Genomic DNA, 27,554 nt, shown 5'->3' with positions numbered 1-27,554 from the left:
TACAGGATAATGTAGGAAGATGTTGAGGAAGAGCTGTAAAACAAAAAAGGGGAGGGAAGAAGACAGTGACAATCGCAGCATGAGTGTGATTGAGACTGTGAAACAGAAAAGCAGGAGGTCCTGCAGAATGACAAACAAACTGGAGAGTAGCAAAAAAAAAAAAAAAAAAAAAAGGCATGCACGTCCATCTATTGATCCAGGGAGGGATGCACAAAAACCCGGGGAGGGTGAAAAATAGCATGAGCTGTCAGAGAGATGGAGAAAAATGGAGGGATGTGATGGTAGAGCTGACACCTTGGCTTGGTGCCTGCTAATGCAGCTTAGTGGCCTTATGTAATTAAGAGAGAGAGAAAGTGTGCATCAGGAGTGAATGAAGAGGTGAAGCTGAGGCGTAGGAGCGGAATTAAGAGTGCAAATGCAGCCAGGGATAAATGAATGAATGGGGGGTGGAGGGAGTCAGGAAGAGAGAGAGAGAGAGAGAGAGAGGAAGTCTGATTTAGAGAGGAACTCACTGTTAACACTGTCTGAGCACTTAAAATGTTCGGATTCGTGCCACCCATCTGTCTCGCACGCTACGTACCCTCTCTGTGTGGGTTTATCCTTGTTCTTCTTGCTTCCTCACACACGCCTATCTTCTCTTTCTCTTATGTCTTTACCATGAGGTTGTATACTTATGAACCTAATACAAAACAAAGCAGTTTGCTCTGTCGCTCCACGGCACAGATTAAGGAGGATTACCAGGGTAAATCTCTTAATGAATCTCATACGCAAGTAACGGCTTTCTGAACTTTCTGTGCCTAATGTGCTTTCTTTCTCCTAAATGATCAGTGTCTTTACTCTCTATTTACACATATATATATATTATGTTAGTGTTACGCTTGTTTTTGCATTCCATGTGGGACATACTGTATCTATTTATCTAGATTATTTTTTAAAGAAGAAACCAGGTAGTGGTTAGCACTGCCGCCTTGCACCCCCAGGGTCCGGGTTCGATTCCCGTCTCTGTGTGCATGGAGTTTGCATGTTCTCCCCGTGCTTGGTGGGTTTCCTCCGGGTACTCCGGTTTCCTCCCACAGTCCAAAGACATGCAGATTAGGCTAATTGGTGTGTCCAGGGTGTGTGAATGAGTGTGTGAAAAAAGTTCTCATAAGGATGGATTGGCACCCTGTCCAGGGTGTACCCTGCCTTGTGACCTAAGTCTCCTGGGATAGGCTCCAGGTCCCCGCAACCCTGAATATGGGACAAGGCGGTTTAGATGATGAGTGAGTTCTCCTAAGTAACTAACTCATAACTATCCACTTTTCCTTATTCACCCCTGTTTAAATGGCCTATGTGTTCAAAATAATTCATTATAAATAATAATAATTTGTGTTTGTGACAGTAACTTGCATCACATTACACTTTCACTGTTTAATTTTCCTAATATTCTGTTCGTTTATGTATGCTTTTATTTTTGTTTATACAATATAATTAATACTTCACAAATTCTACTGTAAAATAGAGAAACAAATAATACATCCTTAATGAAACATTTTTCATTGTGTTATATTTAAAAATGTCCTTTCCCCACTAGTCCACATTTTCTGTCCCTCATTTTAATAGTATTAGTATATTATATATATTTACTGATTTTGTTTGTCTTGTCTTTCTCCAGGACAAATGACATAGGATGAACACTGCTGCCCAGCTGTGTCTGTGTTTGCTGTCGTCCCTTCTCACCCTGGCCTGGGTGGCAGTGCCGCTGTGCCAGGCTTCCCCCTGCTCTTCTCTTGTGGCAGGGGTGTTGTACGGCTCCTTTTCGCTCAGGGACCTTTTCCCCGGCCCACATGGCCTAAGAACTGGCTGTTCGTGGACCGTGGAGAACCCTGATCCGACCAAGTACACCCTCTACTTCCGTTTCAACCGCCACGCCGGCTTTTGCCTAGCATTCTCACCGCTAGTCTTGCCCCTGGACCACTACCTTGCCAACCAGACCTGTGGGCAAGCGCTGCCCGACCCGGAATCCGTTGAGCCGTGCCAGGTGCCTGGTCCACATGCTTTCCTGCAATTCGATAAGAACTTTGTGCAGTTGTGCCTCGCTGCAGAGACCAAACGTGATGCAAATGAAGCGACGGGACCTCTGTCCGCTGAAACGCTGGATTTCAGGCTTGTGGAAGTTCTGCTGATCAACAATGAGAATTCTAGCCAGTTCACGTGTGGCGTGCTGTGCCGCTGGTTTGAGGAGTGCCTCCGTTCCGGCTCTGGTAAAGAGAGCGAAGGTTGTGGAATCACCCAGACTGGGTGTGTTTGCCCTAATGCTGGTCCTCCAGTGCCGATACTGCCTGCTACCCCACACAACCACTCTCTGGACCCCAGTGCCAGTGTGCTGCTGCCACCCACTGATGACTGCTGCGTCACCCAACTGCACGGCAAGACCGGGATCTCCAACATTGCACCCAGAGACGTCCATCAAGGTAAGACAAGTTCTTTTGATGCAACCTATGGGAGATCATACCTCAAGTGTAAATTGCCTATTAAATGGATGCACCCACCATCACCGTCTGGCTCTCGTTGCGCAATTTTAACCTGTTGTTGTTCTTGTTGTTATGGTTTTAGATGATCTCGGATATGGGTGATTCTGAACTCTACAATATAAATCCTTATACTTAAAAAAAAAAAAAAGTGATAATTTTGGCAAAATAAATTTTACTGAATGTTTTTTGCTCTCAGGATTGAATAACAGGATTGTGTTCTGGCATTAAGAAAGCAAAGACACAAAAGTGATTAACTGGCATTCATGCTTATTTCATTAATAATGTGTATTGATGGTATTCTTATCATGCTGATCACATAGTGAATATAAAGAGAAAAAAAAACTATGAGAGACCTTTTTTGTTCCTGTGATCTTTAGAAAATTCACATTTTTCTTCTTAAATATTTTAAATATTACTGTACAGTATATAGCAGTGAATGCATTTTGGTCCCAGGCTTGAATGTTACATTTTATTAGTGGAAAATGTCTCATGCATTTATTAAAATGACCTATAATGAATTCTTCATGTAAAAGAGTGATTTAATTATTCGATATTGTACACTTTCATGCATTTTAAAGCATTTTAATTTTGTTTTAAGGAAAAGCATAGGTAATATCGGCTGAACAGGTTGAAAACACTATGACTTATACATTCACTTTGATTGAAATGTCTATAACTTTACACACATATTTGTAAAATGTAATATTACAAGTACACAATAGGCACCCGTACAATAGAATCACACTTATCCCAATACCTCATATTTTCCAAAGCAGAAAGGTAAGGTAGAGAGGTCAAGCCGTTCACACATTTTGCTGAGACTCGGTTTGGTTTTGTCCCAGCTCTTCTTTCTGGTCCTGCTGATAATGCCCGTCTTTCATCCATTTAAGCAAAGAGACAGAATGGACCTTCTGATTGCTCTAGCCAGCTTTTCATTTCATTGAAGTGCGACTGCACCTTTCTTTTCTCTGCATCTCTGCAACAGAGAAGGTTGTGCTTTGCTCTAGGCAGTGTGCCAGATCTGGGCTTTACGCAGTGGGAGCGCTAGTGGCGTGGTCCATGTTTGACATTTGTGAGAAGGCCTGCGGAGACTTCGGGCTGTGTTGACTGATGTTTCCTAACGAGAATCAGATATTTAAATCAGATATCCACGTCTCGGCCCTAATCGGGTCGGTGCCCCCCAGGCCCATTTTGCTGCGTCTAATCTGCCCCTGTTGCCATGCCGACAGCTAGGTTATTGGAAGATCAGCAACATCAATACGGTCTATTATCAAATTTTCACCCATGAATGCATGCACAAACACACACTGCTGCGTTGCAATCATCTCCAGTCACTCATGCCAGTGTTGATGTCCAAGGACCTACGGCCAAAGACAACGAAAAGAACAATGGAAACTTTTAATGAGTTTGGTGCTTAGAGTCATCTGATTATGCTGGAAAATGTTAAAGATGTTTGGCTGCATTTGAAATATTTCTTTTTCCCATTCCCGATCTAATTAAGCCAAACTTGAATAGCCAGACAAGCTGTTCTGTATAAAAAAATCTAATTATTATATATGAACATTTGGTCACGAAATTTTTTTTTTTTCCCCAATATATTTTCAGTTTGCAAATGTTTCTGCCTCTTTCTCTCACACATCATTCCCACCCTAATGAGTATTTCAAACTCGCAAATGTTTAGGAAATCATCCTATCTCTCAAACTCCATGCGATGACAAACTACTGAACCCTTGGAATTCTGTTCACAAGTCCCAGAGGTGGCGTGCTTTGAGAAGATGAGTTAAGTTGACAGACGCGAATAAAATACACAAACCGCGCAGTTGTTTTTCAAACCGAATAAAAGGAAAAGGAGGAAACAAAAATTGTTTTGATGAACGAGTGCAAAATCCCATGCTGCTGCTGTTTACTTCTCATTGTTCAAATATATGCAGTGTATGACATCCTGGAACAGCTTTGTTATTGACTTTGATAAGTCAATCCTAGTAGAGCTAAATTTGTTAAACTTCTGTTGCATATTCTCATTGTACTGTAGGACTTACCCGACAGTTTGTGCGCGAATATCTCGAGATATTATGTGTCTTAGTGGTGAAATGAATGACTGACTGTTGCTTTGATTTGAAATAGAACTTGACAGAAATGACTTGAAAGAGCTGGGATAACTTCGAATGAATGACCCGAACACAACGTTGCAAATACAGCTGAAAGGAAAAAAAACACAATTCTTACATTGATTTGGAGCATTTATGCCGATAAACATCCAGCTGTTGCATCTGTGGTCCCTCAAGTTTCAGTCTGAGATTGGGATGGATGCAACGGCTTCCCACACACAGCATGTGTATCTCATGTCTCAAGTGTTTTTTTTTTTTTTGTTTTTTTTTCAGAAATAAGTTTACACCTTGCAAACTGGCTTGCATTCAATCTCTTTGTACATTTGAACCTTACTCAAGATCCTAACAGTGGTGCTGAGGTGTATACCTGGGACCTTCTGATCAGTTGTCCACTGTCTTAATCACCGAGCTAACCCCTCCTCAGGCCAAATCCATTTTGTTTTGAAGTTATTTTGCCACATTGTGAAGGGAGCATTTGTTCAACACTATCCCATCATTATGTATTCAGCGTTGTTCTGATGTCACATCGGAATGTTGTCACAACATCCGTACATTGCCTAATTAAGGTCACCACATCATTTAGCAATCGAAAACTACTGCTGGGAACACGAGGTTTATTGGATATAACTCTTTTGCCAAAGTTTCCTCTGTTTGAGGACATTGATCAAGTTCAGTAGGTATCGTAATAATAAACAGAAACCGAAAGGAGAAATTCCAATGTACACCAGATTAGATTTTGGGTCTGATGAGGTTAAGCTACTGACTGTAATGGTTGTTTCTTTACTTATTGTTTTTAAAAAAATATATAAATTTGGGGACACCCACAGGGAGGAATGCTTGTTCTGCATCCAGTGGCTGGTGATTGGGTGGGAATCGAACCCAGGCCTTTAGTATGGCAAGCTAGAAAACCTACCACTGAGCCACCATTGCAATGTTGTTAACATTAAACATTTCAGCTATCCGATTCTCACTCCCAAACTTGGTCACCTAATAAAAAAAAAATTCCCACTAAAAGCATTTTTTTACAAGAGTTTTTGTTCAGATTTTTGCTCTACAGAAACTACAATACAGGTTTGACATCTTGACATCAACCGCAAGAGGTTTTTTAATTATTATTATTATTATTATTATTATTATTTAATTTTTTTCAGCAGTCAATATGGCAAAATTTTGTTTAAGTTTTTTATAGCATGATTTAGTTTGTGTAGATGACTGAACCATATGGGCATTTCTTCTATAAAGATTATTGTTCTGTAGACTCTTACTCGTATGCACAAAGCCTTTCCTTTAATGAGCCTGAATGCATCCATGGCATTTACGAGGGGAAAAATGACATTTTAAGATGCTAATTTTATACAGTTTGAAAAGTCAGGTAATAAATAAATAAATAAATAAATAAATAAATGTCTTTCTGCAAAACTACATGAATTTTGCTAAACTTATTTGGCTCACAATCAAAATTAAAAAAAGAAGAAGAAATTTTAGGCAAAAAAAAAAAAAAAGTACCCCCCGTTTTTGTCTTTAAAAGCTCTAATATCAGCACTCGCACCTCGCTTTTCCTGGCTAGAGCTTCTCCAGTGAGCCTTAATTAATTTGCCCACTCATATCTCTTCAAAGTGGCTGACACCTTGACTGCGAATAGGTCTAAAAGAGACACTACCATGCAATTACGGACCAAAAAAAAAAAAAAAAAGCCTAGACTCCTACAGACTGCTTGGTTTGATGCACTTCTGCAGCTTATCATCACATTTCCTCTCCTTCAATCTCTCGCTGTCAACCTGAACCTGTGGATCCGCAATCTGTAGAACCCGGGCACTAAATAAATACCGTCCACTTTGTGTATGCCATGAATAACTCTAATTTTAGTCCTATATTTATGCATAATTACAGGAAAAAAAACAACTTGAGTGGAAATTAAGATTCTGTGATTTAGATTCTTGAGGATGTGCTTGTTATATAATGGCGATTAAAATGTACATTTCTATTCACGAGCATGGTATGGTTACAAGAGCCATTAGCGTCAGTACTTGGGTAGGTATACGATTACTTTCCCGAGCAAATAGAAACTTCTGTCACTTATAATACATTGTACTATCCATGAGGTTGGCCGTGTATGTGTGTGAGCTATATTATATAGTAGATATACAGAAGGCCCATTGACTGTTGTTGTCTTGTTTCCAGCATGTTATACTGTAAGCGAGTGATACAGTATGTGTCCATGATGGATGGAGATGCGCTGTCAGTTCTGAAGCTCTAAAATCGAAAAGAAAAAAAAAATTACAATTTTGATTCAAATCTAGCTCTGGCCCACTCTCTCAGGCTAACACAAGGGTCAGTCCTGGGTTCTTGTACTGTAGGTTTGCCAGCATGATTGTGTTAAGGAATAGATCAGCTTTATTTTTCAGAATGTGCAGAATGTGTCACAAATGTCAGTTTCACAACCGTAAAGAATCAGCAGAGAGAGTCCATGGTTTCTTTGTGTGTATTGCATAATAGATTGGTATAGAAAAGCCAAGATTGTCTGCTTATGCCAATTTGTAGAACAGCTTGAAACTCGTTGTTCGTTGGAATAGGTTTATGAACAATAGCTGTTAACGCAAGGGCATGCTGGTATAAATAAATAAGCTAGAGGTGAGAAAAAAGTTAAATACTTGAACATTTGAAAAAGACCAGGCAATGTTTTTCAGTCTTCAGGACAGATTTGCTGCCTGATATACTGTAGCTTTGGTTTTCTTTTATTTCCAGACAGAAGTGAAATAAGACATGTTCTTGTGTTGTAGTAGATCATCACCTCAAGGTTCGACATGTGCATTGTGAGATGCTTTTCTGTTTAACGTGATTGAATAGAGTGCTTGGTTTACGTGCCACTCCATTTCAACTCCTTAGAGTGTTGTGCATGAATATCTTAGGAGCTCCACAGATACTGTATAATTGCATTAAATTAAACTTCTAACTCCATGGAGAGATTACGCATTGGCAGGCCTGCTATAGGCCTTTAGCACCCGACATCATGACACCTGTCCCACCCACCTCTGGACGGCCAAAGTGACATTACTTACCGCATGCCAGGGCCAAAACCCACTTTCAAATCTAGTTACAGAAGCATTTTCAGCAAGAAAATAAATCTGGTAATGTTGTCATCTGAAACAACTCTTGTCTCCTTAGTTACTGCTTTTAGGTCTCTAAATGAGCTACGGCGCTAACTAGGTTCTAACACAAGGCTGAATCCCAAATCCCTCTCTAATCCCTGAACAAGGACGCTACTTGTTGTGTGGAACAAGGGATTCTAGACCCTACTGTATGTAGTGCACTAATTTTTCCTTTTGCAATATTTGGGATTCGACCACAGGACAGTTTAAAATGTAAATATTAGTTAATGATCTTTGTGATTTCATACAGCATATTCCATAGCATCATCTCATTTTCAGCATAAGCTTTTTTTAATTTCATTTTCAACATAAGTCCACACACAACATACTGTATATGATAATAATCTATCAATTGCTTAATAAAGCTATCAATACATAATACATAATAGCCTAATATTCACTGAACTGCAAACTTTCACACATTACACATTTGCACATTTTGCACACCAGTGTTCTGTGAACTTTGACCTGTAACCTTGCACAATATTCTGCACATCCGCCCATAACTAGACATAGTTCTCCACTACACTACATTACATTACATTGCAACTCTTCTATATTTAATTTGATAATTTTTTATACTTTATCACATATTTTTTATATTTCTATTTTTATTCTACTATCTTATTCCAGTATTTTATTATATATTTTTTATTGCTTGCATTATGTCAATTTAAAAACATATTTCTTATATTTCTAATTTCTCTTATTTTCACACTGAAACTTTCTTTTCCTTTTGAATCTTGAGGTCAACAGCAGTCGTGTAAGCTTTTCCCTTCATATCATGTTTGAATTTGAATATCGGGAAAAAAAACTTTCCTTATTATGTCCTATGGCATCCTTGAATTACGTCCTATGAAAATGCATGCAGCACCATGAAAGAATATTTTTAGCTGGACAAATCAGCATTTGGCTTTATTACAGCCTATTAGCTTGTGTAATTATACCCTTCACACATCACGATGCAAAGCAAACCCAGGTAAGCAAACAACTCACTTATCCAATATTTGCGGCGCTCTACTAATGCGACCTACAAGAACGAGCCTCATCTTTCATCTTATTGTGCTAGTCCGACGATTAAACAGTGAAGGTTTTGTTCTATTATACCAGCCCTCTTGTAATGCCATATCTGCAATCCCCCTATATTAATAGCCTGGTATTGTGCTTGCTTTTTTCTTCCTCTTCAGTTGCCCTCATTGACTGTGTGTTGAGAGACAGGGGTGTAATTCCACCTCATTGTATAGCGTAGAATAATCAGTCATTGACGAATGTGCCTCGTCCATACAAAACATCTTGGAAGCAGCATGTCAGGGAAAACAGCAAGTTCTTGCGCAATACGAATAGACATTGTAAGGAAATAAAAATAAATCAATCAATCAAAAGGGAACGACTTGAATTCATATTTGTTCCTATTCTGAGAACTATAGATTTTCTCCTTCTTCTTCTTCTTCTTCTTCATCTCCTACCGTGTATCCAAAGCCAGTCCGAAGATTGTGATTTTCAAGGGAGCTCTAATTGCACGCCTGACCCTTGCTGTAAGCCCTCAGGAGCTTTTATGACAGCTGTGTGGTGTAAATACTTTTCACGGTGCCGGCCTGTGAAGATAGGGGTGCACTCTGGAGGACGGTTGTATGTGTTTATCTGTGAATGTCATGTGTATTCCCCAGATCTCTGTAAATATTCACAGACCTTTCTATAATTGTTTTGTCTCCTGTCTCCATTTTCGCTCCTGGTTCCGCTCACGAGTGCGTTCTTGCTCAGAGGTATGAAGGACACTGACATTTAAACACTTGTCTCTGTCAAATCTTGTCAAGGATTTTTAAGGTGTGTTTGATTCGTGAGTACGTCCTGTGGTTCATATGAAGTCTCCTAGAGTAACATCAGCATGAGCATAGAAAAACATGACTGGGACTTCAAATAGAATGCAATATCAGTCTTTTGAGTCAACCAGAGTTCTATGGATTAATAAAAGGAAAACAATGCTGATGTCTGTATCTGTTAAAGCTACAACATCTGTAGGAAAATTTGTAATTGGATTTCAACCTAAAATACAGGAGGCCAAAACTTTATATGGCAACATGGTGGTTTAGTGGGTAGCAGTGTCGCCTTGCACCTTCAGGGTCCGGGTTCGGTTCCTAACTGGGGGTCTGTGTGCATGGATGTGGCATGTTCTCCCTGTGCTTGGTGGGTTTCCTCCCACAGTCCAAAAACATGCAGATTAGACACATTAGCGAATAAATACAGTGGTTATCATTGGCCTCCATGGTCCCTAGTTGGACTACAGAGGTTCCTAGATAGATGAATGGATGAATGGATGGATGGATGGATGGATGGATGGATGGATGAAACCTTTATACAGTATATACAATAGCAATGGCTGTCTTCTATTTTACTACATCATACTTCATAACACTAGAGCTGTGATCAGACCGCCTGCTTCATGTCTGAAACGCTGGCCTCCCAGGAACTCCTTTAATGGCCCAAACATGTGAAAATGTTTGGGACTGTATGATGTACAGTATGTGGGAATAATCTCCCAGCCGAGTTCCTGTAATGAGCAAGTGATATTTGTGAATGGTTGTGTGTACAGTTCCCACAGACGAATGCATCTTTTCAGATATCCATTAATTTTTATGGATCAGGCGTTCCACTTGTTTAGGGGACTCCAAGCCACCAGGGATCGATTTAAAGAATCATTCTGTAAATGTTAATCAAAATCCCAGTTTGACTTGAACTCTCCTCGTTAATGTGGCACATTCGACTGACATACACGATAAAAAAAAAAATCGGTCTTTCTTTTTTTCACATGATCTTCGTACCTGTTAACTTGCCTGCATGAAAATGAAAAACATATTTTCATGTTCTATTGTGAGCTGTTTTGTGATTCCGGTGTGATGATGTCAGCTGAACTAAAGAAATCTGTTCATAACACATTCATTTTGAATAATATATTCATATTTAGTTCCATCTAGATTTTGTAGCAGAGCGTTTCATAATAGCGTGTCAGGCACTTGAAACTTGGCAGACACTCACACTGTGCCTGAATTCAACTTTTATATCACTCCAGGAAGTCCATGCTTTAAGGGACCTGTAACCTAGTTTTACCACTTAAAACGTACAGTATTATTCAGTATATGCTATGTGTGATTCAGTAACTGACAAAAAAATATATATATATAATAGAAAAGTTTTATAGTTATACAGTAAGAGTGAGCAATATTCAAATATCAGGTTTAACTTTTGGTGTCCTAATGACCTGAAATACCTCTTGTGATTTTACAGCAGTGCCGCAACCGCATAAAGAATATTATAGGATATACAGTACAGTAATAATAAGCTCAGGAATTTTATAATTCCATTTAAGTCTTTACCATGTCTGGCTACCATTCTTACAGCATGTGTGTGTATATACACAACTTTTACATGAATAGGACCGCTCTTTCATTTGACATTTGCACTAATCAGACATTATTATATGTATTTTCGGTTCAAAATGAATGTATAATATTATAAGAGATTGGATATTTCCATTTGAAGCGAATGGAAGGACTTGATTTGGATGCTTGTAGTCACTGGCTTGTATAAACATCTATTACTGGCAATGTTTTAACCTCTTGGCAGAGGCAGACCAGCTTAAAATTTACTCATAATTAGTCAAATTCATGATGTTCTCAGTCTTCACTGATCCACCACCATAATTAACATAAGTATGTGGGCTTTTCCATGTTAGCACCGTTTTTCACCATTTATCACATTTTTTTTTCAACAACCATCTGTTTTTTTTAAACCATTTTAATTTTGCTCTTTTTATTCAAATTGAAATTTTATTTGTCACATACACACTCATACACAGTACAATATGTAGTGAAATGCTTATGCGACCGCCAGTGGCCTTAAAAATAAAATCTTAGTAATAACAAATAAATATAAATAAAAAGAAATACAATCAAAAATAAATTCTAGGATAAAAAATAAAAATATTCTGTACAATATAAAAATTTTAGTGTAAATAAAAGAACTGACTTGTAGGGTGTGGAAATATGCATGCAAGTGTCTTATTAAAGTGGCTTGTGTGCAATATATTATGTATATATACTGTAATCATGCTTACAATTTAATTGTAGGGATGCACCGAAATGAAATTTTTGGCTGAAGCTGAAGCCGAATAATAATGAAATGCTTGGCCGAAGGCCGAATACCGAACGCGGTGTTTCGCATTTTTTTCCATTTATTTTTCCAATTTATATTTATTATTTATTAAATAGTAAAAATTTGCTTTTTACTATTTTGTGTTGCTTTTTAGAAAAATAAATCAAATAACAAAAATACAATTTCAAAATATTTATTTAACACTGAACATTTTTTTTACATTCCAGCAGATATTATACAAAAAAGTACAACTTAAAATAAAAAAATTAGTAAAATAAAAAAATATTTTTATTTGGCCATCTTTGAAGCCCCCCTTCTTGAATAGCCTATGTTAGGGCTATTACTGACTGCTGAAAGAATGTAAAAAAATGTATGTCTACAACAACAAATGTGCATTAAATAGTGCAAAAAATGTGGATTCGCTGCTGCTGTTGCCGTAGCCGCCGCCGTGTCTTTCTCGTACTCTGCGCGGGTTACTATTTGATCGCGTCATTAAAAACGTCATTGTTCTGCAAAATTTATTCGGCCTTTTTACTTATTCTATTTTCGGCCGAATAATTTCGGTTGACGAACATTCGGTGCATCCCTATTTAATTGCTCCAAAATATAATAATGCATGCAGTCTTTATTTGATTATATGGTATTTCTTATTATAATAAAAGATGGTAATAAATCTACATGTCACTATATATAAGAATAGAGTTGTATCGTGCAATGAAAACATTTGGAGCGCACAGTCTGATGCAGGCAGCATTCCCTCCAGCTACTGAGATGATGCCTATCACTGTCTCCACACACAGCATGGAGAGAGCTGTCAAAACCTTTCAACCTGGCCCTGTGGAATCCTCCGCCCCATGTGGATAAGCTGTCTGTTTAAAATAGACCATGTTTGTGCTTTGTTGCACTATGTGTATAGAGATGCTTGCTATCATATGTGGAACACCGCCTCTGGTTTTTTGGCGGGAAGGGGGCGTCTATTGCGATAGGTTCAGGCTGTGAGTAAGGACTCTCATTAGTTACTTCACTTACCTTTTTTGCAGTTTGTTCAAAGTATATGGACCAAATCCAATCACACCAGAACCCACCACAGGAGCTAAGGTTGCACAAGTCAGTGTTCTGGGAGAATGTGAGTCCTGCTCATTTGCTCTCAGCCATTCACTTTGAAGGTTTTATCCATGTGTGTGTGTGTGTGTGTGTACATATATAGGGGCAATAGGGAAGGACTCACACAGGGATGAAACAGAACCTGTGAAAATGTCACACATGATAAATCATGTTTCTACAGTGGGGAAACCTGCACCATATCTGTAAATAAAGCATATTTTCTTTGTAGCTTTCTTTGTTCCAAAGTGCATATATCAAAACTTTTTTTTTTCTATATCTGTGCACAACAAAGAATAAACAATAAATTTCTAATGCCACCGGTCATATGGTTATTACACCCTCCCACCAGAGAGGGTGAAGACTGGCATGTTCTTCTTTTGGCACTCGCGATTCCAAGTGACCACATCCTTTGAACTGCTGCTCATGCAGCCTAATAGGGTAGGGTAACACACTCGCTAGGGTGGGCCTATCTATTCTTTCCTTCAGGGGTAGAATATAGGGTAGATACCTTGTTGGAGTCCTTTACGTACAATCCTCACTCAGTCATTGGGTAACTGCTTTATTATGTATACCGGGTTGTAAGGGCGCCTGGAGACTATCCCAGGAGAGTTTGGGCACGAGGCAGGGTACACACTGGACGGTTTGGAAATTGGTAATAAAGCAGTGGGGCAGGTGTAGATCAGTGGTTAAGGCATTGAACTATGGTTCAGAAGGTCTCTGATTTAAACCCTAGTACCACCAAGTTGCCATTGTTGGTCCCTTGACAAAGGGGTGCTACTTTCCAGAAAAGTGCAGTAAGGTGTACTTACCGGCGAGACATGGATAATAAATCCTTTTATCCTACACTGAAAGACATAGGAATAAGGCAAAAATAGTATATTTAATAATATAATTGTGTGGTGTGAAATTTGGTGGACTCTGTGCTTTGACTACTTGCGTAAACATCCCCGGAGACAGTAAAGTGCTCAAAATTGAGTTGCATATAAAAACATTACCGTACTGTACGTCTTGTTTGTTATCAATTTTCCTGCTCCTCACACCAGCTGTGGTTCCATACTGATCATGAATGTATATTAATGCAGTTATTTCAATACATCATAGTTTCTATAGTAACAACTGTTAACCATCTGTACATTTCTCCCCCCACACATTTCTCAGTTTTTTCTGGGGCCGTACCTACACTGTAGTCCACCAATTGATGACCCTTGTTTCAGGCATTGGTTTTTTAATTAAATACAGTTTTAGAATTCATAAGATTAAAAGATCACAAAAATAGCACAATGGGATTGCTATTTTAGCCACCAAATCTAATGAGGTACATATTCACCTCTCTTTATTTTACTCTCTCTCTCTCTCTTTCTCTCTCTCTCTTTTACTTCCTGGGTGATGTGTGAAAAAAGGAGGAGTGCACGGCTGCATGCACTCAGAGGTTATCCATACCTGTGAAAGGTATAAAAGTGTAAAAATCCATATAAAAATCTGGAAAGCATAAAAAAAAACACATTAAAGTAAAGGTGAATGCACAACACAGAGAGTTCAGATATACTGTACCAGTCAAAAGTTTGGACACACCTTCTTATTCCATGGTTTTTCCTGATTTTTATTTTTTTATATGCTGAAGGCGTCCAACATATGCAATACTTTCTTTAAACAGTTGATATTGAGATGTATCTGCTACGTACTTACATTATGCTCTGTAACACCAGCATAACGACTCTAAAACGTTATGTCTGAAGTGTTAAAATTGGTTATTCTTGAGCTTGGTTACCCTAAATGAACTTCTCCTCTTCAGCAGAGGTAAGTTTTGGTCTTGCTTTCCTGGGGAGGTCTTCATGAGGGCGTGAGTTTCATCATGGTGCTTGACGGGTTTTGTAAATGCACTTGACAATACTGTTCCTCCAAGAACTGCTGTTGTTGCGGCGTCACTGTGGCCTCGAACCTCCAGGATCCGGGTTCGAATACCATCTCGGGTCTGTGTGCATGAAGTTTGCATGAGATGTTCACAACGTTTGCCTGTTTCTTCCCACAGTCAAAGGACATGCAGATTAGACTAGTTGGCGTTCCCAAATTGCCCATAGTGTGTGAATGAGCACGTGAGTGTGTGTACAGTCTGTGTGTCCTGCAGTGAATTGGTACCCCATTCAGGGTGTTCCTTGCCTCGTTACCTAAGTCTCTTGGAATAGGCTCCAGGCACCCCACAACCCTGTACATAGAAGAAAGCAGTATAGACGGTGAGTGATGTGTTGTTTTATAGTTTTGAAAAAAATATACATATTATCATTCTAGAATGTAGAACTTGTGTCCAAACTTTTGACTGGTACTGTAGGTACAGTATATACAAACTAACAAGAGAAAGTTTATGCACTTATTGTCTCCAACCTTGTTAATGATGCCACAATAGTACATATACAGTAATTGTATAAAGGCATAAGAGCATACTGTACTGTATATGCAGCACTATGCAGCGCTTCTACCCCAGCCTTACTGTACAGTACATATTTAAATGATCTGGCACTGTGAAATAAAACTGAATTCCCAAAGCTTTTCCAAGCTAAGATGCTGTTTTGTCCAATTCCATGTAATTTGTATCACTGAGCATTAAAAGGGGTCAAATTTCAGCTGGATTGAATTTTAATTATAGCCGCAAGGCATAAAATCTGCAGCTCTCTCTTTCAGTTTTGTCAGTCATAATCTGTATCCAGGCGACAAAGTGTGTCACGGTTTGGTAAAGACAGTTAACTAGTTCAACATGTTGTAAATAACTCGATGCCTTAAGAGGTTGTGGGAAATTTAATTAAGGTTAAATGTGTTGCAAGAGCTGAAAAGATTTTTAATGTGCTACTAGCATGTGCGTCCATGAGCACTGATGAGCACTTAATGTGTTCTGATATTGCCTGGGGAAAAAAAAGTGCTTAAGATGATGGAAGATGGCGCATGCCATGTGGTTATTGCCTTTAAAGCTAATTTTAGCATTGTGATTTGATTAGCTGTTCACTAGAGCTGTGCGATTTAATCAATCTTTTGTTGGTCAATTTGGTTAATTGAATCAGTGGGCCAGTTTTCAGCTGCAAAATTGATTCACACTTTAATTTATTTAGGTAAACTTCCTACTGTTAAGTGTTAACTTCTTTTGCAAACACTCGTACTGAATCTGTACAGTTTTAGCTTAGCGTTGGTGAACCTGCCAGCTCAAGGCTTGTTTAATTATTGTGTTTAATATAAAATGTCTGGATATTAAATATTCAAATAAGCTACTTATACGTTGCATTCTGCATAATCCATTCGTATTGTAATCTGTAGCTGATCAGCTAAGGTTTACATTGGTTGGTCTTCGTACATGAACATTTTACAAACACACACACACACACACACACACACATATTCAGGAGCTCGAGTAGAAGATTTATCTGGATTTACAGGATTTTCATGAATATCAAATTTCATGTGTTTATGCCCCTTCAGACAATTTACAAATAATTCATGTTATATCCAGCCTCATAAATGTGGCTTAATCCTGTGATCATATCACAATGTTTTAATCCTATCAGCAACATAAATATTTTTAATTAAATTATTTAAATGTCACCTTTAGAGAAGCTCCTACATCCCTATTGTTGCCAACTGGCGGAAGAGACGCATCAGTCTGTGGAAACTGTACACAAAATCAATCACACACTTCACTTGCACATTACTGGGAGTTAATGGCACATCTGTACAGTCCTGACCTCTTATCGCTCCAAGCCATTTCCACATGTTTGGGCCATTACAGGAGTTCCTGGTAGGCCAAAGTTACAGGCGTGAAGCAGGCAGTCCGATTATAGCTCTGGTGAAACTGACTAAGTGTTTTAATGTAGCAGGGAATTATATAAAAAAACATTTTTTTTGAAATTGTAAAGAATAATGTTCTGTTATTCTGCACAATCCCAGTTTGACTTGAACACCCCTCATACAAGATATCTTGGAGCCTATTCCAGGAGATTTAGGGCTTTTTTCTATTATTCTGCACAATCAAAAGAGTCAAAAGGTATAAAGTGATTTTATTTGATTTTATTCCATGGAACATATAGTTGACATCAAGCATCACAACTGCTCTGCATTAATGCTGTTGCAATTGCAATGGCAGCAACAAAATGTAATGTCCTTTTTTTTCTTGCTTTCAGCATTCTCCAAAAATCCATTAATGCATTTACTTCTGTCACGACAGCCGCTTCTTCGCACACCTTGTAGTTTTACTTCACTGATTGCATGATGGAAAGAAGCAATGCAGTTGGCTTTTTATCTATTAGTGACTAAACCGCTGATAGTACTGTAAATGACCAATTCAAAAACATATTAATAACAGAACATTTTAATAGCACGCTATTAAATAGCACGCTAACTCACTGTGCGCTGTTGCAGGAGCAGCACCCTGTTTCTGCAGGATGACATTTATTGTGTCATATTTTAAGCAAGTTCCCTTTGAGATTAATGAATTGAATTGAAGTGAATTGACTTGAATTGAATTGGAAAAAAAATATCACAGACCTCATTAATGTGTGAAATCAGGTTGGTCAGAGGATGAAGAAATGGTTAAAGGCCTGAGCTTATAATTAGATCGAAGCAGGAACTCTATGAGCTCTTATGTCCAGTGGTACTTAGCTGATTGTGACTGTTTTTAGGTGTAATTAGACTGCACACTGCGCACAAAACAACCTCGTGTGTTATGTATGAAGCTGGCACACGAGCATAAATGCAAAATTTACACATGTGGAAAAACTCAGCATGATTCACTGCTTCATAAATATGCATTTGAGAGCGGATTTTGCGAGAACCAGGAAGTGCGGTTGATTACATATTCTGGCTCAATGTACTAAATTAGCAGCCAAAGTGATTTTCTGCTATCTCAACAAAATCATATCTAAATTATAGCCATGCATGTTGATCCATATGTAATGGACTGTGTTATCAGCTGGGCGTTTTTTCCACTGACCCTGGTTAGTTGAGAACAATGATATTGATGTCAACATACATTCTTTTAAATTAAGCAAGAAGTATTGAACACTTTATGCATGTTTTCTTTTAGCCACAAGGGTGTTTAAAGCAAAGAATGGCAAAATCTTATGTTAAAATTGTTTTGTGTTATACAAGTATAAATACCTGTGTCCCTAATTCAAAAAAGTGTACTGCATAAGCAGGTACAGCGAACCCAACAGCTTCCCACACACAGTGTATATCTCACTTCTATTGTACACAAAGTTTGGTTGCCATTAAAGTGGCCTGATAAGTGCATCATGGCTCTCAAATGCACCAAACCAGTGCCATTAACAGCAGGAGCAAGAGGAAGGAAAAAAAGTATATTGGTTATATTACAGTATCAGAAACATACTGTAGCTTTGCTAAGTATTTAACATGGATTTGGAACAGCATTCAATTCAAAGGACTGTATTAATTACAAAGGGAAATTGCTTATTCTTGGTTACAGTTGCTCACGGTTTTTATCCATTAGAAAGAAATGATAAATAAAATAAAATAAGATAGAATATAAAGAGTCCTAAAACAGTAAGTACTGTATTGCACACTAAACTTTTTGAATACTGTATTGCACACTAAATATGACTCAAGCGCACTGGTAAATATTGCACAAATTAATACAAAAATCGAATATATGTATGTAATATTGTATTATTATATGTAATATTGTATTACATATCGTATTGGTGTAATATTTTACTTTTTTAATATTTAAACCTCAAAGTCCTATTTTACAGAACCTATTGTGGACATCACAACAATGCACAACTGTTCTCTATTAATGCTGTGATAATTGCAATAGACGGACCAGCATGTAAAGTTCTTTCTTTCTTGCACAAGGTTCAGCATTCTCCAAAAAAATAATTTATTTAGCTCATGACAACTGCTGCTTTGCAATGCGATGCAGTGGGCTTTTCCGGACATTTTTTTTATTATTATCATTTTTTGAAATACATTCACTATATGTTGTGGTTTGACTAAACCATGGATGTTTTAAGATTTTAAAATACATTACATTGTTACATTTAACAATTAACAAAACTTGTTGATCACTTTTTGCTGTCATTATAAAAAACTGTATAATTTTTGACTTGTATGCTAGTGATCCAACTCTACTGTACACGTTTCAATCTAACTGTTCTTAAAAGTGTTTTTGCACATAAAATTGATTTTAAAAAAAGGCAAATTGATTTGGTTTTACATTTAATTTTTTGGCATGACGTTGAACTATCTTGGAAAACTGTAGTTGGGTTCAGAAATCCTGAGCCCACAATTAATGGAATGGTCTGGTATTGGAAACAAAATAGAAAGCTTGAAAATTTAAAAAGAATACTAGAAACAAACAAACGAATGAATTAAAAGAAGAACCTGTGCAAAATAATGTACAAAATAAATATATTATATTGCATGTTTTTTATTAAAGGATTCTAAATTGTAACAATAATTTTAGTGGTCTCAAACTTTTGGATGGCGTGTTGGTGTATGGTTTTTAAGTAATCTGATCCGGGGACTATACGATACGATATTATCACGATATGTAGTTGCCGATTTGATTTGTATTATAAGTATCACGGTTTTATAAAGATACTAGTTCGATATCTTATTTTCAGTTTGTTACAATTCAAAAAAAAAACTAAGCAAATAACTTTTTTCTAAAACACAGGATACTGTGCTACCTGCCAATGTGTGAATAGTTTAGAGTGCACCACCTGTAGGAATATTAAGGAAAGGCAACGTTTTATCACCTTAAATTCAAGCACATAATTTAATTTTATTTATTTTTTTATGCATAATTTGGGAATCAGTGTGGTGATAAATTTATTGCCACACCAAAGATTTGTGATACACAACCGAATAAATTTCTAGATCTAGGCATTTCAAGTTTTTTATTATAATTGCACGCAGAATACACGCAGATATTTTCCTTACGTTAAGAAAAAAATAGTCAACACAATGAGAAGGAAACTGACCGCGTGTCACAGAAGCCGCAGTCGACTAAAAGAAAAAAGGAATACAGCTTAATTTTACACCTTTATTACATCTTATTCTGTACACAGCAGCCGTTTGATTACAACTAATTAGTAATCAAATGCCAGAGTAAAGCCCCTCATGCTGTTAACTTGTTCTGACAAAGGAGATTTTACTTAACACAAACTTTGTTTTACACATTATCTGTATAACAAAACTCACATTTTCCTTTTATTCCACCGCTTTATTAGATATCTGTTTGGTTGAACATTTCACATCAGGTTTTAAACCACAGTTTGCGCTTCACGCTGAGTGAATTTAGTACGCAGCCCCAGGCTTGCGTGATGAATTGCAGCCTTATTTAGTTAAACGTTAATTTCAGACTCTGTGTAGAGGTACTCCCGTCTGTTCCCTAAACTAGCTGTCCCTCCTAATGAAATCCCGGCTTTTCCTTTTTTGGTCCAAGGATCATTTCCATACATAACTCTCTCTATTCCAAACAATGCCACAGAAGCAAAAAATATAGGACCACAATTTCCGCACGACGATCTGCCATATCAGTATGACGTGAATGACCTTGTTATTTTGTTACAATGGCACCTGGAAGTGGGTGGGATGAAGTAAAGATTTTGTTCCTGAAGTTGACGTGTTGGAAGTAGAAAAAATAGGCAAGCGTAAAGATTTGAGTGACTTTGACTTGAGGCAAATTGTGATGTATATCACGTGGGTGAGGCGGCACAGTGGCTTAGTGGTTGACACTGTTGGCTTGCACCTCCAGGTTCCGGGTTCGATTCCTGCCTCGGGTCTGTGTGCATGAAGTTGCATGCTCTCCCCGTCCTTGGTCTGGTGGTTCTGGTTCTCTTGCACAGTTCAAAGACAAAGAAAGTCACTTAAATCCTTATGCTTGCCCATTTTTAGGCTACTTGGCGTTCCCAAATTGCCCGTAGTATGTGAATAAGCATGTGTGTGTGTATGTGTGTATGCCCTGCAATGGATTGGCCCCCTCATCCAGGGTGTACCCTGCCTTGTGCTTGAAGTCTCCTAGGACAGGCTTCAGGCCCCCCTGTGACCGTGTATATAGGATAAAGCAGTACAAAAGATGAGTGAGTAAGAGCTACGATCATGATAATGTGGATGGCCAGGTGTTTGTGCATCGCATCCCTCAGGAAGAGATGGCACCAGACCACCTACCTAAACATTGTTGTAGACCAAGTACACCCTTTTAAGGAAACAGTATTCCCTGATCCTCATTTAACAAAATAATACACCCTGACACACTGCAAAAATGGTTCAAGAAGGTTCGAGGAACAAACCAACATGCTTGTGGTATTGACTTGGCCTTCAAATTTTCCAGATCTCAATCCGGTTGAGCATATCTTGGAAAAACAAGTCCATCCATGGAGACCCCACCTCACAGCTTATAGGGGTTAAAGGATCTGCTCTGCTACTGATGTCTTGGGTGAAAATCCCACCGCATACATTCAGAGGTCAGGCTGTCCATGGATCAGTGATGTTTTGGTGGTAAAATGGGTATCTAATCAATATTAGGTGGGTGGTCATATGCTATGGCTGAGCAGGGTATACAGTATTTTAGCTTACATTCTGTGTACAACAGATGACTGCTATTGGCTGAATGTGTAGTCTGGGTTAAATGATATGCTTTATTGCCATCGTTTACGTATGCAAGGTTCTGTCCCCATGAGGGTATGAATTCAGTGACAGGTACAGTATGCTGCTCAAATTAAGTATAACTCAAATATACTGTAGAAAATTCATTCATTTCAAGCTCTGTAAGTCTGTATTGGTCTTGATATTGACTGCATAGCTGTTAAACTGTTATGGTTAACGAGCTAACCCTATACCATGACATGGACACCTCATCATTCACTCTGTCTCACACGGACGCTCGGTCATTTAGAGAATGAGTAGCCGTCTCATTCATGCTCGATCCTCTGAGTCAAGAGTTAAATCTCTTTCCTTCTTTGAGCCTCTTTGTTTTCGTCTCATGTTCGCTTACGTTTCCTGTAGGTCACAGTGAGTTTAGAGAAGCTTTTGATTGCTTCTCCCTTTTAGTCAGCATCGTCTAGTCGAAAGGAGATTCTAAATTAGGAAATAAGCAGCACAACAGATGTGGTTCTCTTTTTTCCCACCAGAGTTTCCGTCTAGCTCTTTTTCTCTCATTTTGTCACTCACTGACTTACTTTACCATCCTATTTCGCTTACAGGAAGAATAATTGAAGCATAATAAAGTCTCCAATTATCTGGGTCATGATGTCATTCTTCCACCTGTGCACAACATATGGACAGTCGGGCGGGGAAAAATACTGTAACCATAGCAGATTTTCTTCATCCATCAGAGTATTTGCTAGCTTTAAGTAAACATACAGTATGTGTGGAGGCCACGGTGACCTGGTCAGTTCCTTTTTTCATTTTTTTTTTCTTTCTCTCAACATTTGAGCGTGTTAATGTCTCATCATCGCCTTTTCCCTCAACTGATTTCTGTTCAGGCTGAAATAATCTCTAATTTATATAACTTGTCATTTGTGTCTTTTTTTAAAGCTATTTCAACATTTTAAAACTTTGTGTAAGCATTTTTTTTTTTATTCAATGGTGATGGTGTTATTAATAATGATAATGTGAAGGCACAGGAGCATCCCAGAAATTATCACACTTGATATCTGATTGAGTTGCTGAAGCTTATGTCATTCTTCTCGAATGATGACATAATTGCCTAGAAAAGCGACACTCACTCACTTCCTCATTGTCTCTACCACTTTATCTTGTATCTTGCGTTGGGGGAGGGGCGTCTGAAGCCTATCCCTGGAGACTTAGGGCACAAGGAGGGGTACAGGGTCCCAGTCCATCACAGAGCGAACACATACACAACACAAACTTACATGGTCATTCACACACAATTTGGGAACGGCATTTATTCCCCAAAACCGGAGTACCCAGAGCAAAACTGCATGCACACAGACCCAAAGTGGGAATCGAACCTGGAACCTTGAGTTGCAAGGGGACTGTGGTAACCACTAAGCCGCAGTGCCGGCCCGAGAACTACACTTTGCTATAATTATTCCGTTTTTGGTTTCCGTATTCCACAACTTTCTCACTAATTTAGTCATGGACAATTCCTATCAGTCTCTGTGTTATATAACATCAAGGTGAAAACCACCAACCAGGGATGGCGTAGGACATTTCAGGTTTCCGTAGAGACACGTGACGCTAAGAGACGCATTTTTCGAACTGCTGCTCACACATTTTTTAGGAAGGCATAAGGCAAAAAGAAAAGTGCTATCCACCACTTCCACTTGCATGAACTCAAAGAGGCCCATTATTGACTAATGTTTCTATGATTTATGTAAAAGCAATCAGAACCCCCCTAATCATCTGTCATCAACTGCAACTGTTTCTCACTGGTTCATACCTTAAGATTTTTTATTATATATTTTTAAATAATTGAATAATTTATTAATCACTGTGTGGCTCCGCAAACACAAAAGATTCCTCTTAAACTGGTTAGGTACAGGGACTGGGCAGAAAATCTGCCCAGCTAAAAACTCCTTCAGGAAGGCTGGAGGACTATTCCTCTTAAATCAAAAATACAAGAAAGTCCGGTTCTACAAAATACAAAATATTTTAAAAAATGAGGGGTGACTCAAGCATTTTGCATACAAAAATTGTATTCCTGTAAAGCTGCTTTGTGACAATGTCCAGTATTAAAATGCTATATAAATAAAATTGAATTGAAATAAATTGAAAATCCACGGATATTGAAGACTCCTTCCATAAATGTTACATAAACCTACAGTAACATTCTTCTTTTTTTTTATCTCTACTGAAAGTTTCACCAAAATGACGGTTCTAAGCTATTCTTTTTAAGCAACACATCTCTCTCATCTGTTTCATCTCTTGGTTTGTTTATTATTAGCATAATGTGATCGATGAGGCGGAGTATTTGCTATGCAAGTTCCTGTGGATGCGCAGTTACCGTGGGAACGCTGATGTATGAGAACGAGCACGTTAAAACAAACCTATTATTTATGTCGCAGCCGGAACTACTGTCAGAGAATAAATGCACCTCATCAGAGTTCAGGAATTCATCATAAGGGATGTTATTAGAAGAAGAACACAATTTTGGTCGAAATCGGATTATTTCTCATGCTCCTGTCTTTTCATCTGATTGCTTCCTCCCTCCAACACTGCCTTGTCGTGGAGGTATGACGACTTCATTTTCTAAGACATCCTGAAGACGTACAGTAGCTTCTCAAACGGATTGTGAATACTCCGGCTTTGTGTCCTTTATTGTGTTTGTTAAGCCAAAGAGCAATTTCACTCATAATAATCTCTCTCTTTCTCTCTCTCATGTTTTCTTCCTCTCTAACTTTCTCACTTTCTCTCACACACACATACACCAATGTAAACATATTCTTGCTTACTCACTCTCTGCCAGATTAAAGTGCTGTTCGACTCCCTAGGCCATTGCACCTTGAAATGAGTTAGGTGAAGCTTAAATAATCCCCTGTGTGGCAGGCCAGATGAGAATAACGAACAGGTGGCCTAAGGTGTGTATGTGTGTGTATATATATATATATATATATATATATATATATATGTGTGTGTGTGTGTGTGTGTGTGTGTGAGCGAGAGCAAGAGATCGGTCAAAATGCAGAAAAAAAATTGAGGTAGAACACAATTTTGGGAGATAGAACATCATTTCATGTTTTCATTTCTGCTTGTTCATTTAAAAAAAAAAGATTTATTGAATAAGAAATCCCCCATGTTTGCTAAATTCTCACTTATCTCCCCTAAAGAACGGCGCCGTAATCCGTCAGGGGAAATCAGTCCGTCAGCTAATGATTCAATCACAATCCCTCCAGTATGTGAGAGAGCAATCAGGATGGATGCAGAGGTGAAGAGGAAAGGACAAAAATGAACAAAGATCTAGTAGATGGGGGGAAAAAAATAAATAAAAATCGGACCGTACAGTATAGTGCGGTATTGTTGTCTGCTATTAGAGCTTCAGACCGATTTCTAATGTGCTCCTAGACTCTATAGAGCTGTTTTAGCCGTTTGTCGAAGGTGGAACTGATGAAATGGCATTCAATCGGGCTCTGTTTTTCATCGCTCTTTGTGTCTCGTTAGTAGATTATCCTTCCTCTTTTTAAAGATTAAGTATAAGACTCGATCCTTAAGTAGTAACTGAAGCAGCAGGACTAAAGCTGCATTTGGAATTCATCTGAGCAGGCAAGTATTGAAAAGTGCAGTATTTTTGTCTTTCTGCCTATTATAATGACTTTTTTTTTTTTTTTTGAATTTGAAGACTCGAGGCTGTCATGCTATGAGTTAATGGTAAGGTAGAGCTAGAGAGAAAGAGAGAGAAAGAGAAATAAGAGAGAGAGAGGTGGTGTGGAACAGAGGGATGAGAATGCGGCAAGGCTTTTGATTGCCGTGCTAACGGGATTAGTATTCCGAGTCCATCGCTTCCATCTATCTGTCCCCTTCTGTAATGGCTGTGCACTGAGAGCTTTTATGTGCAGCCTTGGTTCTCACACACACAAAGCCCAATCCACTCTCCTTTACTCTGAAACACGCACAGGCTCAAAGGGCTCAGGCTGAATGTCTTCTCTGGCACTCGGCCATCATGGTGCCCTGGGCCAGGGCGAAGGATTTTGAGATATGGCTTTATCATCGGGCTGTGCGTTAATGTTTCCTTAGGGCGGAGGTCAGCGACTGGTGGGCCGCAGTTCAGACGCGCAGCCGGCTAAGTGTTCTCGAGGATGGTACATGGTAAAATACTGGAGCGGAGCTGATTGAAATAAGGACAAATAAGCTTTGTGTTCTAGTCTGTAGTTGCGGTTTATCCAATCACGTGTGTTTACTTCAATGATTCTAGTGAAGGCAGCTCGTCAAAGCTGAGACTAGCGACAGGGTTCGAATCGTAAGCTTAGAAGAGTGAGTTTTCCCAAGTTTTACAGACAATGTTTACCTTCCCTTGTCTGGCAATATGCTTTGTTTAAAAAATACTGGCAGCAAAAAACAGAATAGATGGTGAAGTCTTTGCATTTGTTGCTCCTTTTGTAAAATTCACAACGTCTCGTCTCGTCATGTTTGTTGAGTCTGTGGAGCTGGACAAAACCGGAGACTACAAAAACATGGACTTTTTATTTATGTTCATCACTTATATCAAAGGAATTTTATATACCTGGACATTAGGAGCTAATGGGTTTATGCGGCCGCTCACTCTTTCATGCTTCTTCCACATCAGTCACTACACATTTTAATGCTAAAAGGTTTGAATAAATCATCTACTACAAAAATAGAATATTATAAAAAACACAACTACCTGTTGAACTAAGTGTAAGTATTAGCACGTAGACACATGCAAATGCTAATTCCTGATGGATGATCAATTATGACCACTCAGAAGATGTTAATAAGCTTGCTATAATGGTATGGCAGTGCTGTGAGGTTTTGAATGATGCGCTGATTATATTAACGTAAGCATTGCTATAGTCACAACATGTACAGTATGACAGATGCTCCATAGAAACAAGTGCAACATGTATTATTAACTGTTATAAGTGATTAAAGCAATTTGTTGCATGGACAATCCATAATATTGAACGTAACTAAAACCTGGCAAACCTATTTATGTGTCTAATCATAAAAGCATTGAAAAAGTGTCAACTGTTAGCAATGTTGCTGTTGAATAAGATGAATAAAATACTTTAGGATATACTCTTATAAGAAAAAGAAAAATACCTTCTATTTTTTTATTGTTAATTAATTTTATAGAACAGTATAGCATGTCATGTTTTACTTTTTGCTTCTTGACTTGTTGCATCCTAAAACTGATTAATGGCTCCCGCTTCTGCTAATAAAAGGGCCATTGCTCTGCCACTCCTCAAAAGAGGAGTATTGCAAATATTTTTCCGATTTAATGCAAAAGAAGGAATGAAACTTCTTAAAATTACTTTTCGCTAATTTCAAGTTATTATTATTTATCTTTATCTGTTGTCTAGACTTGATGCTATAGCACAGTAATGTACATAGCACATTTGCTCCCCACTTGCACCAATAAGCATTGTCCATGATCCCGTCGCCAGTTCTCTGGTTTTCCTTCCGGGAACATCTCACAAGAGCTGCAGTTTTGGAGTTGCTCTTACCCGTCGTCTAACCATCACAGGTTGAGCCTCATCACAATAGCTGCAGTTACAATATCTCATTACGATGGCACCTGGAAGTGGGTCCGATTATATTTGGCAGCGGGTTAACATTTTGTCCCCGAAGTTGAGGTGCTGGATGCAGGAAAAAAAAGTGGGCAAGGGTAAGGACTTGATCAACTCAGTGGCTAAATTGTGATGGCTAGACAAGTGGATTGAACACAACAAATTGTGATGGCTAGACAACTGGATTGAACACAACAAATCACGAATGTGTGTTAAATTGTTTCACATATATATAATTTTTACGCTTAGGTTAAAATTTAAAAAATGAACGTAAGAATACTATGTAATCCTGGCAAATGTGGAACGGATGCTAGACAACCG

At 38.4% G+C, this 27,554-nt stretch overlaps 1 protein-coding gene across 8 annotated transcripts in view; it reads left to right on the top strand.

Moving 5' to 3' along the window:
* The window catches only part of adgrb2 (adhesion G protein-coupled receptor B2), a 450,506-nt gene that overhangs the window by 100,061 nt on the left and 322,891 nt on the right, over window positions 1–27,554 (top strand). For all 8 annotated transcript variants that reach the window (XM_053490019.1, XM_053490013.1, XM_053490018.1 and 5 more), the window contains exon 2: window positions 1,655–2,453. In XM_053490019.1, the coding sequence (XP_053345994.1) occupies window positions 1,670–2,453 (784 nt within the window). In that variant the 5' untranslated portion in view covers window positions 1,655–1,669. The remainder of the gene's footprint in view (window positions 1–1,654; window positions 2,454–27,554) is intronic.

Source organism: Clarias gariepinus, chromosome 28 (genome assembly GCF_024256425.1).
Source record: "Clarias gariepinus isolate MV-2021 ecotype Netherlands chromosome 28, CGAR_prim_01v2, whole genome shotgun sequence".
Taxonomy (NCBI): Eukaryota; Metazoa; Chordata; class Actinopteri; order Siluriformes; family Clariidae; genus Clarias; species Clarias gariepinus.
This window is presented reverse-complemented; position numbering and strand designations above follow the sequence as displayed.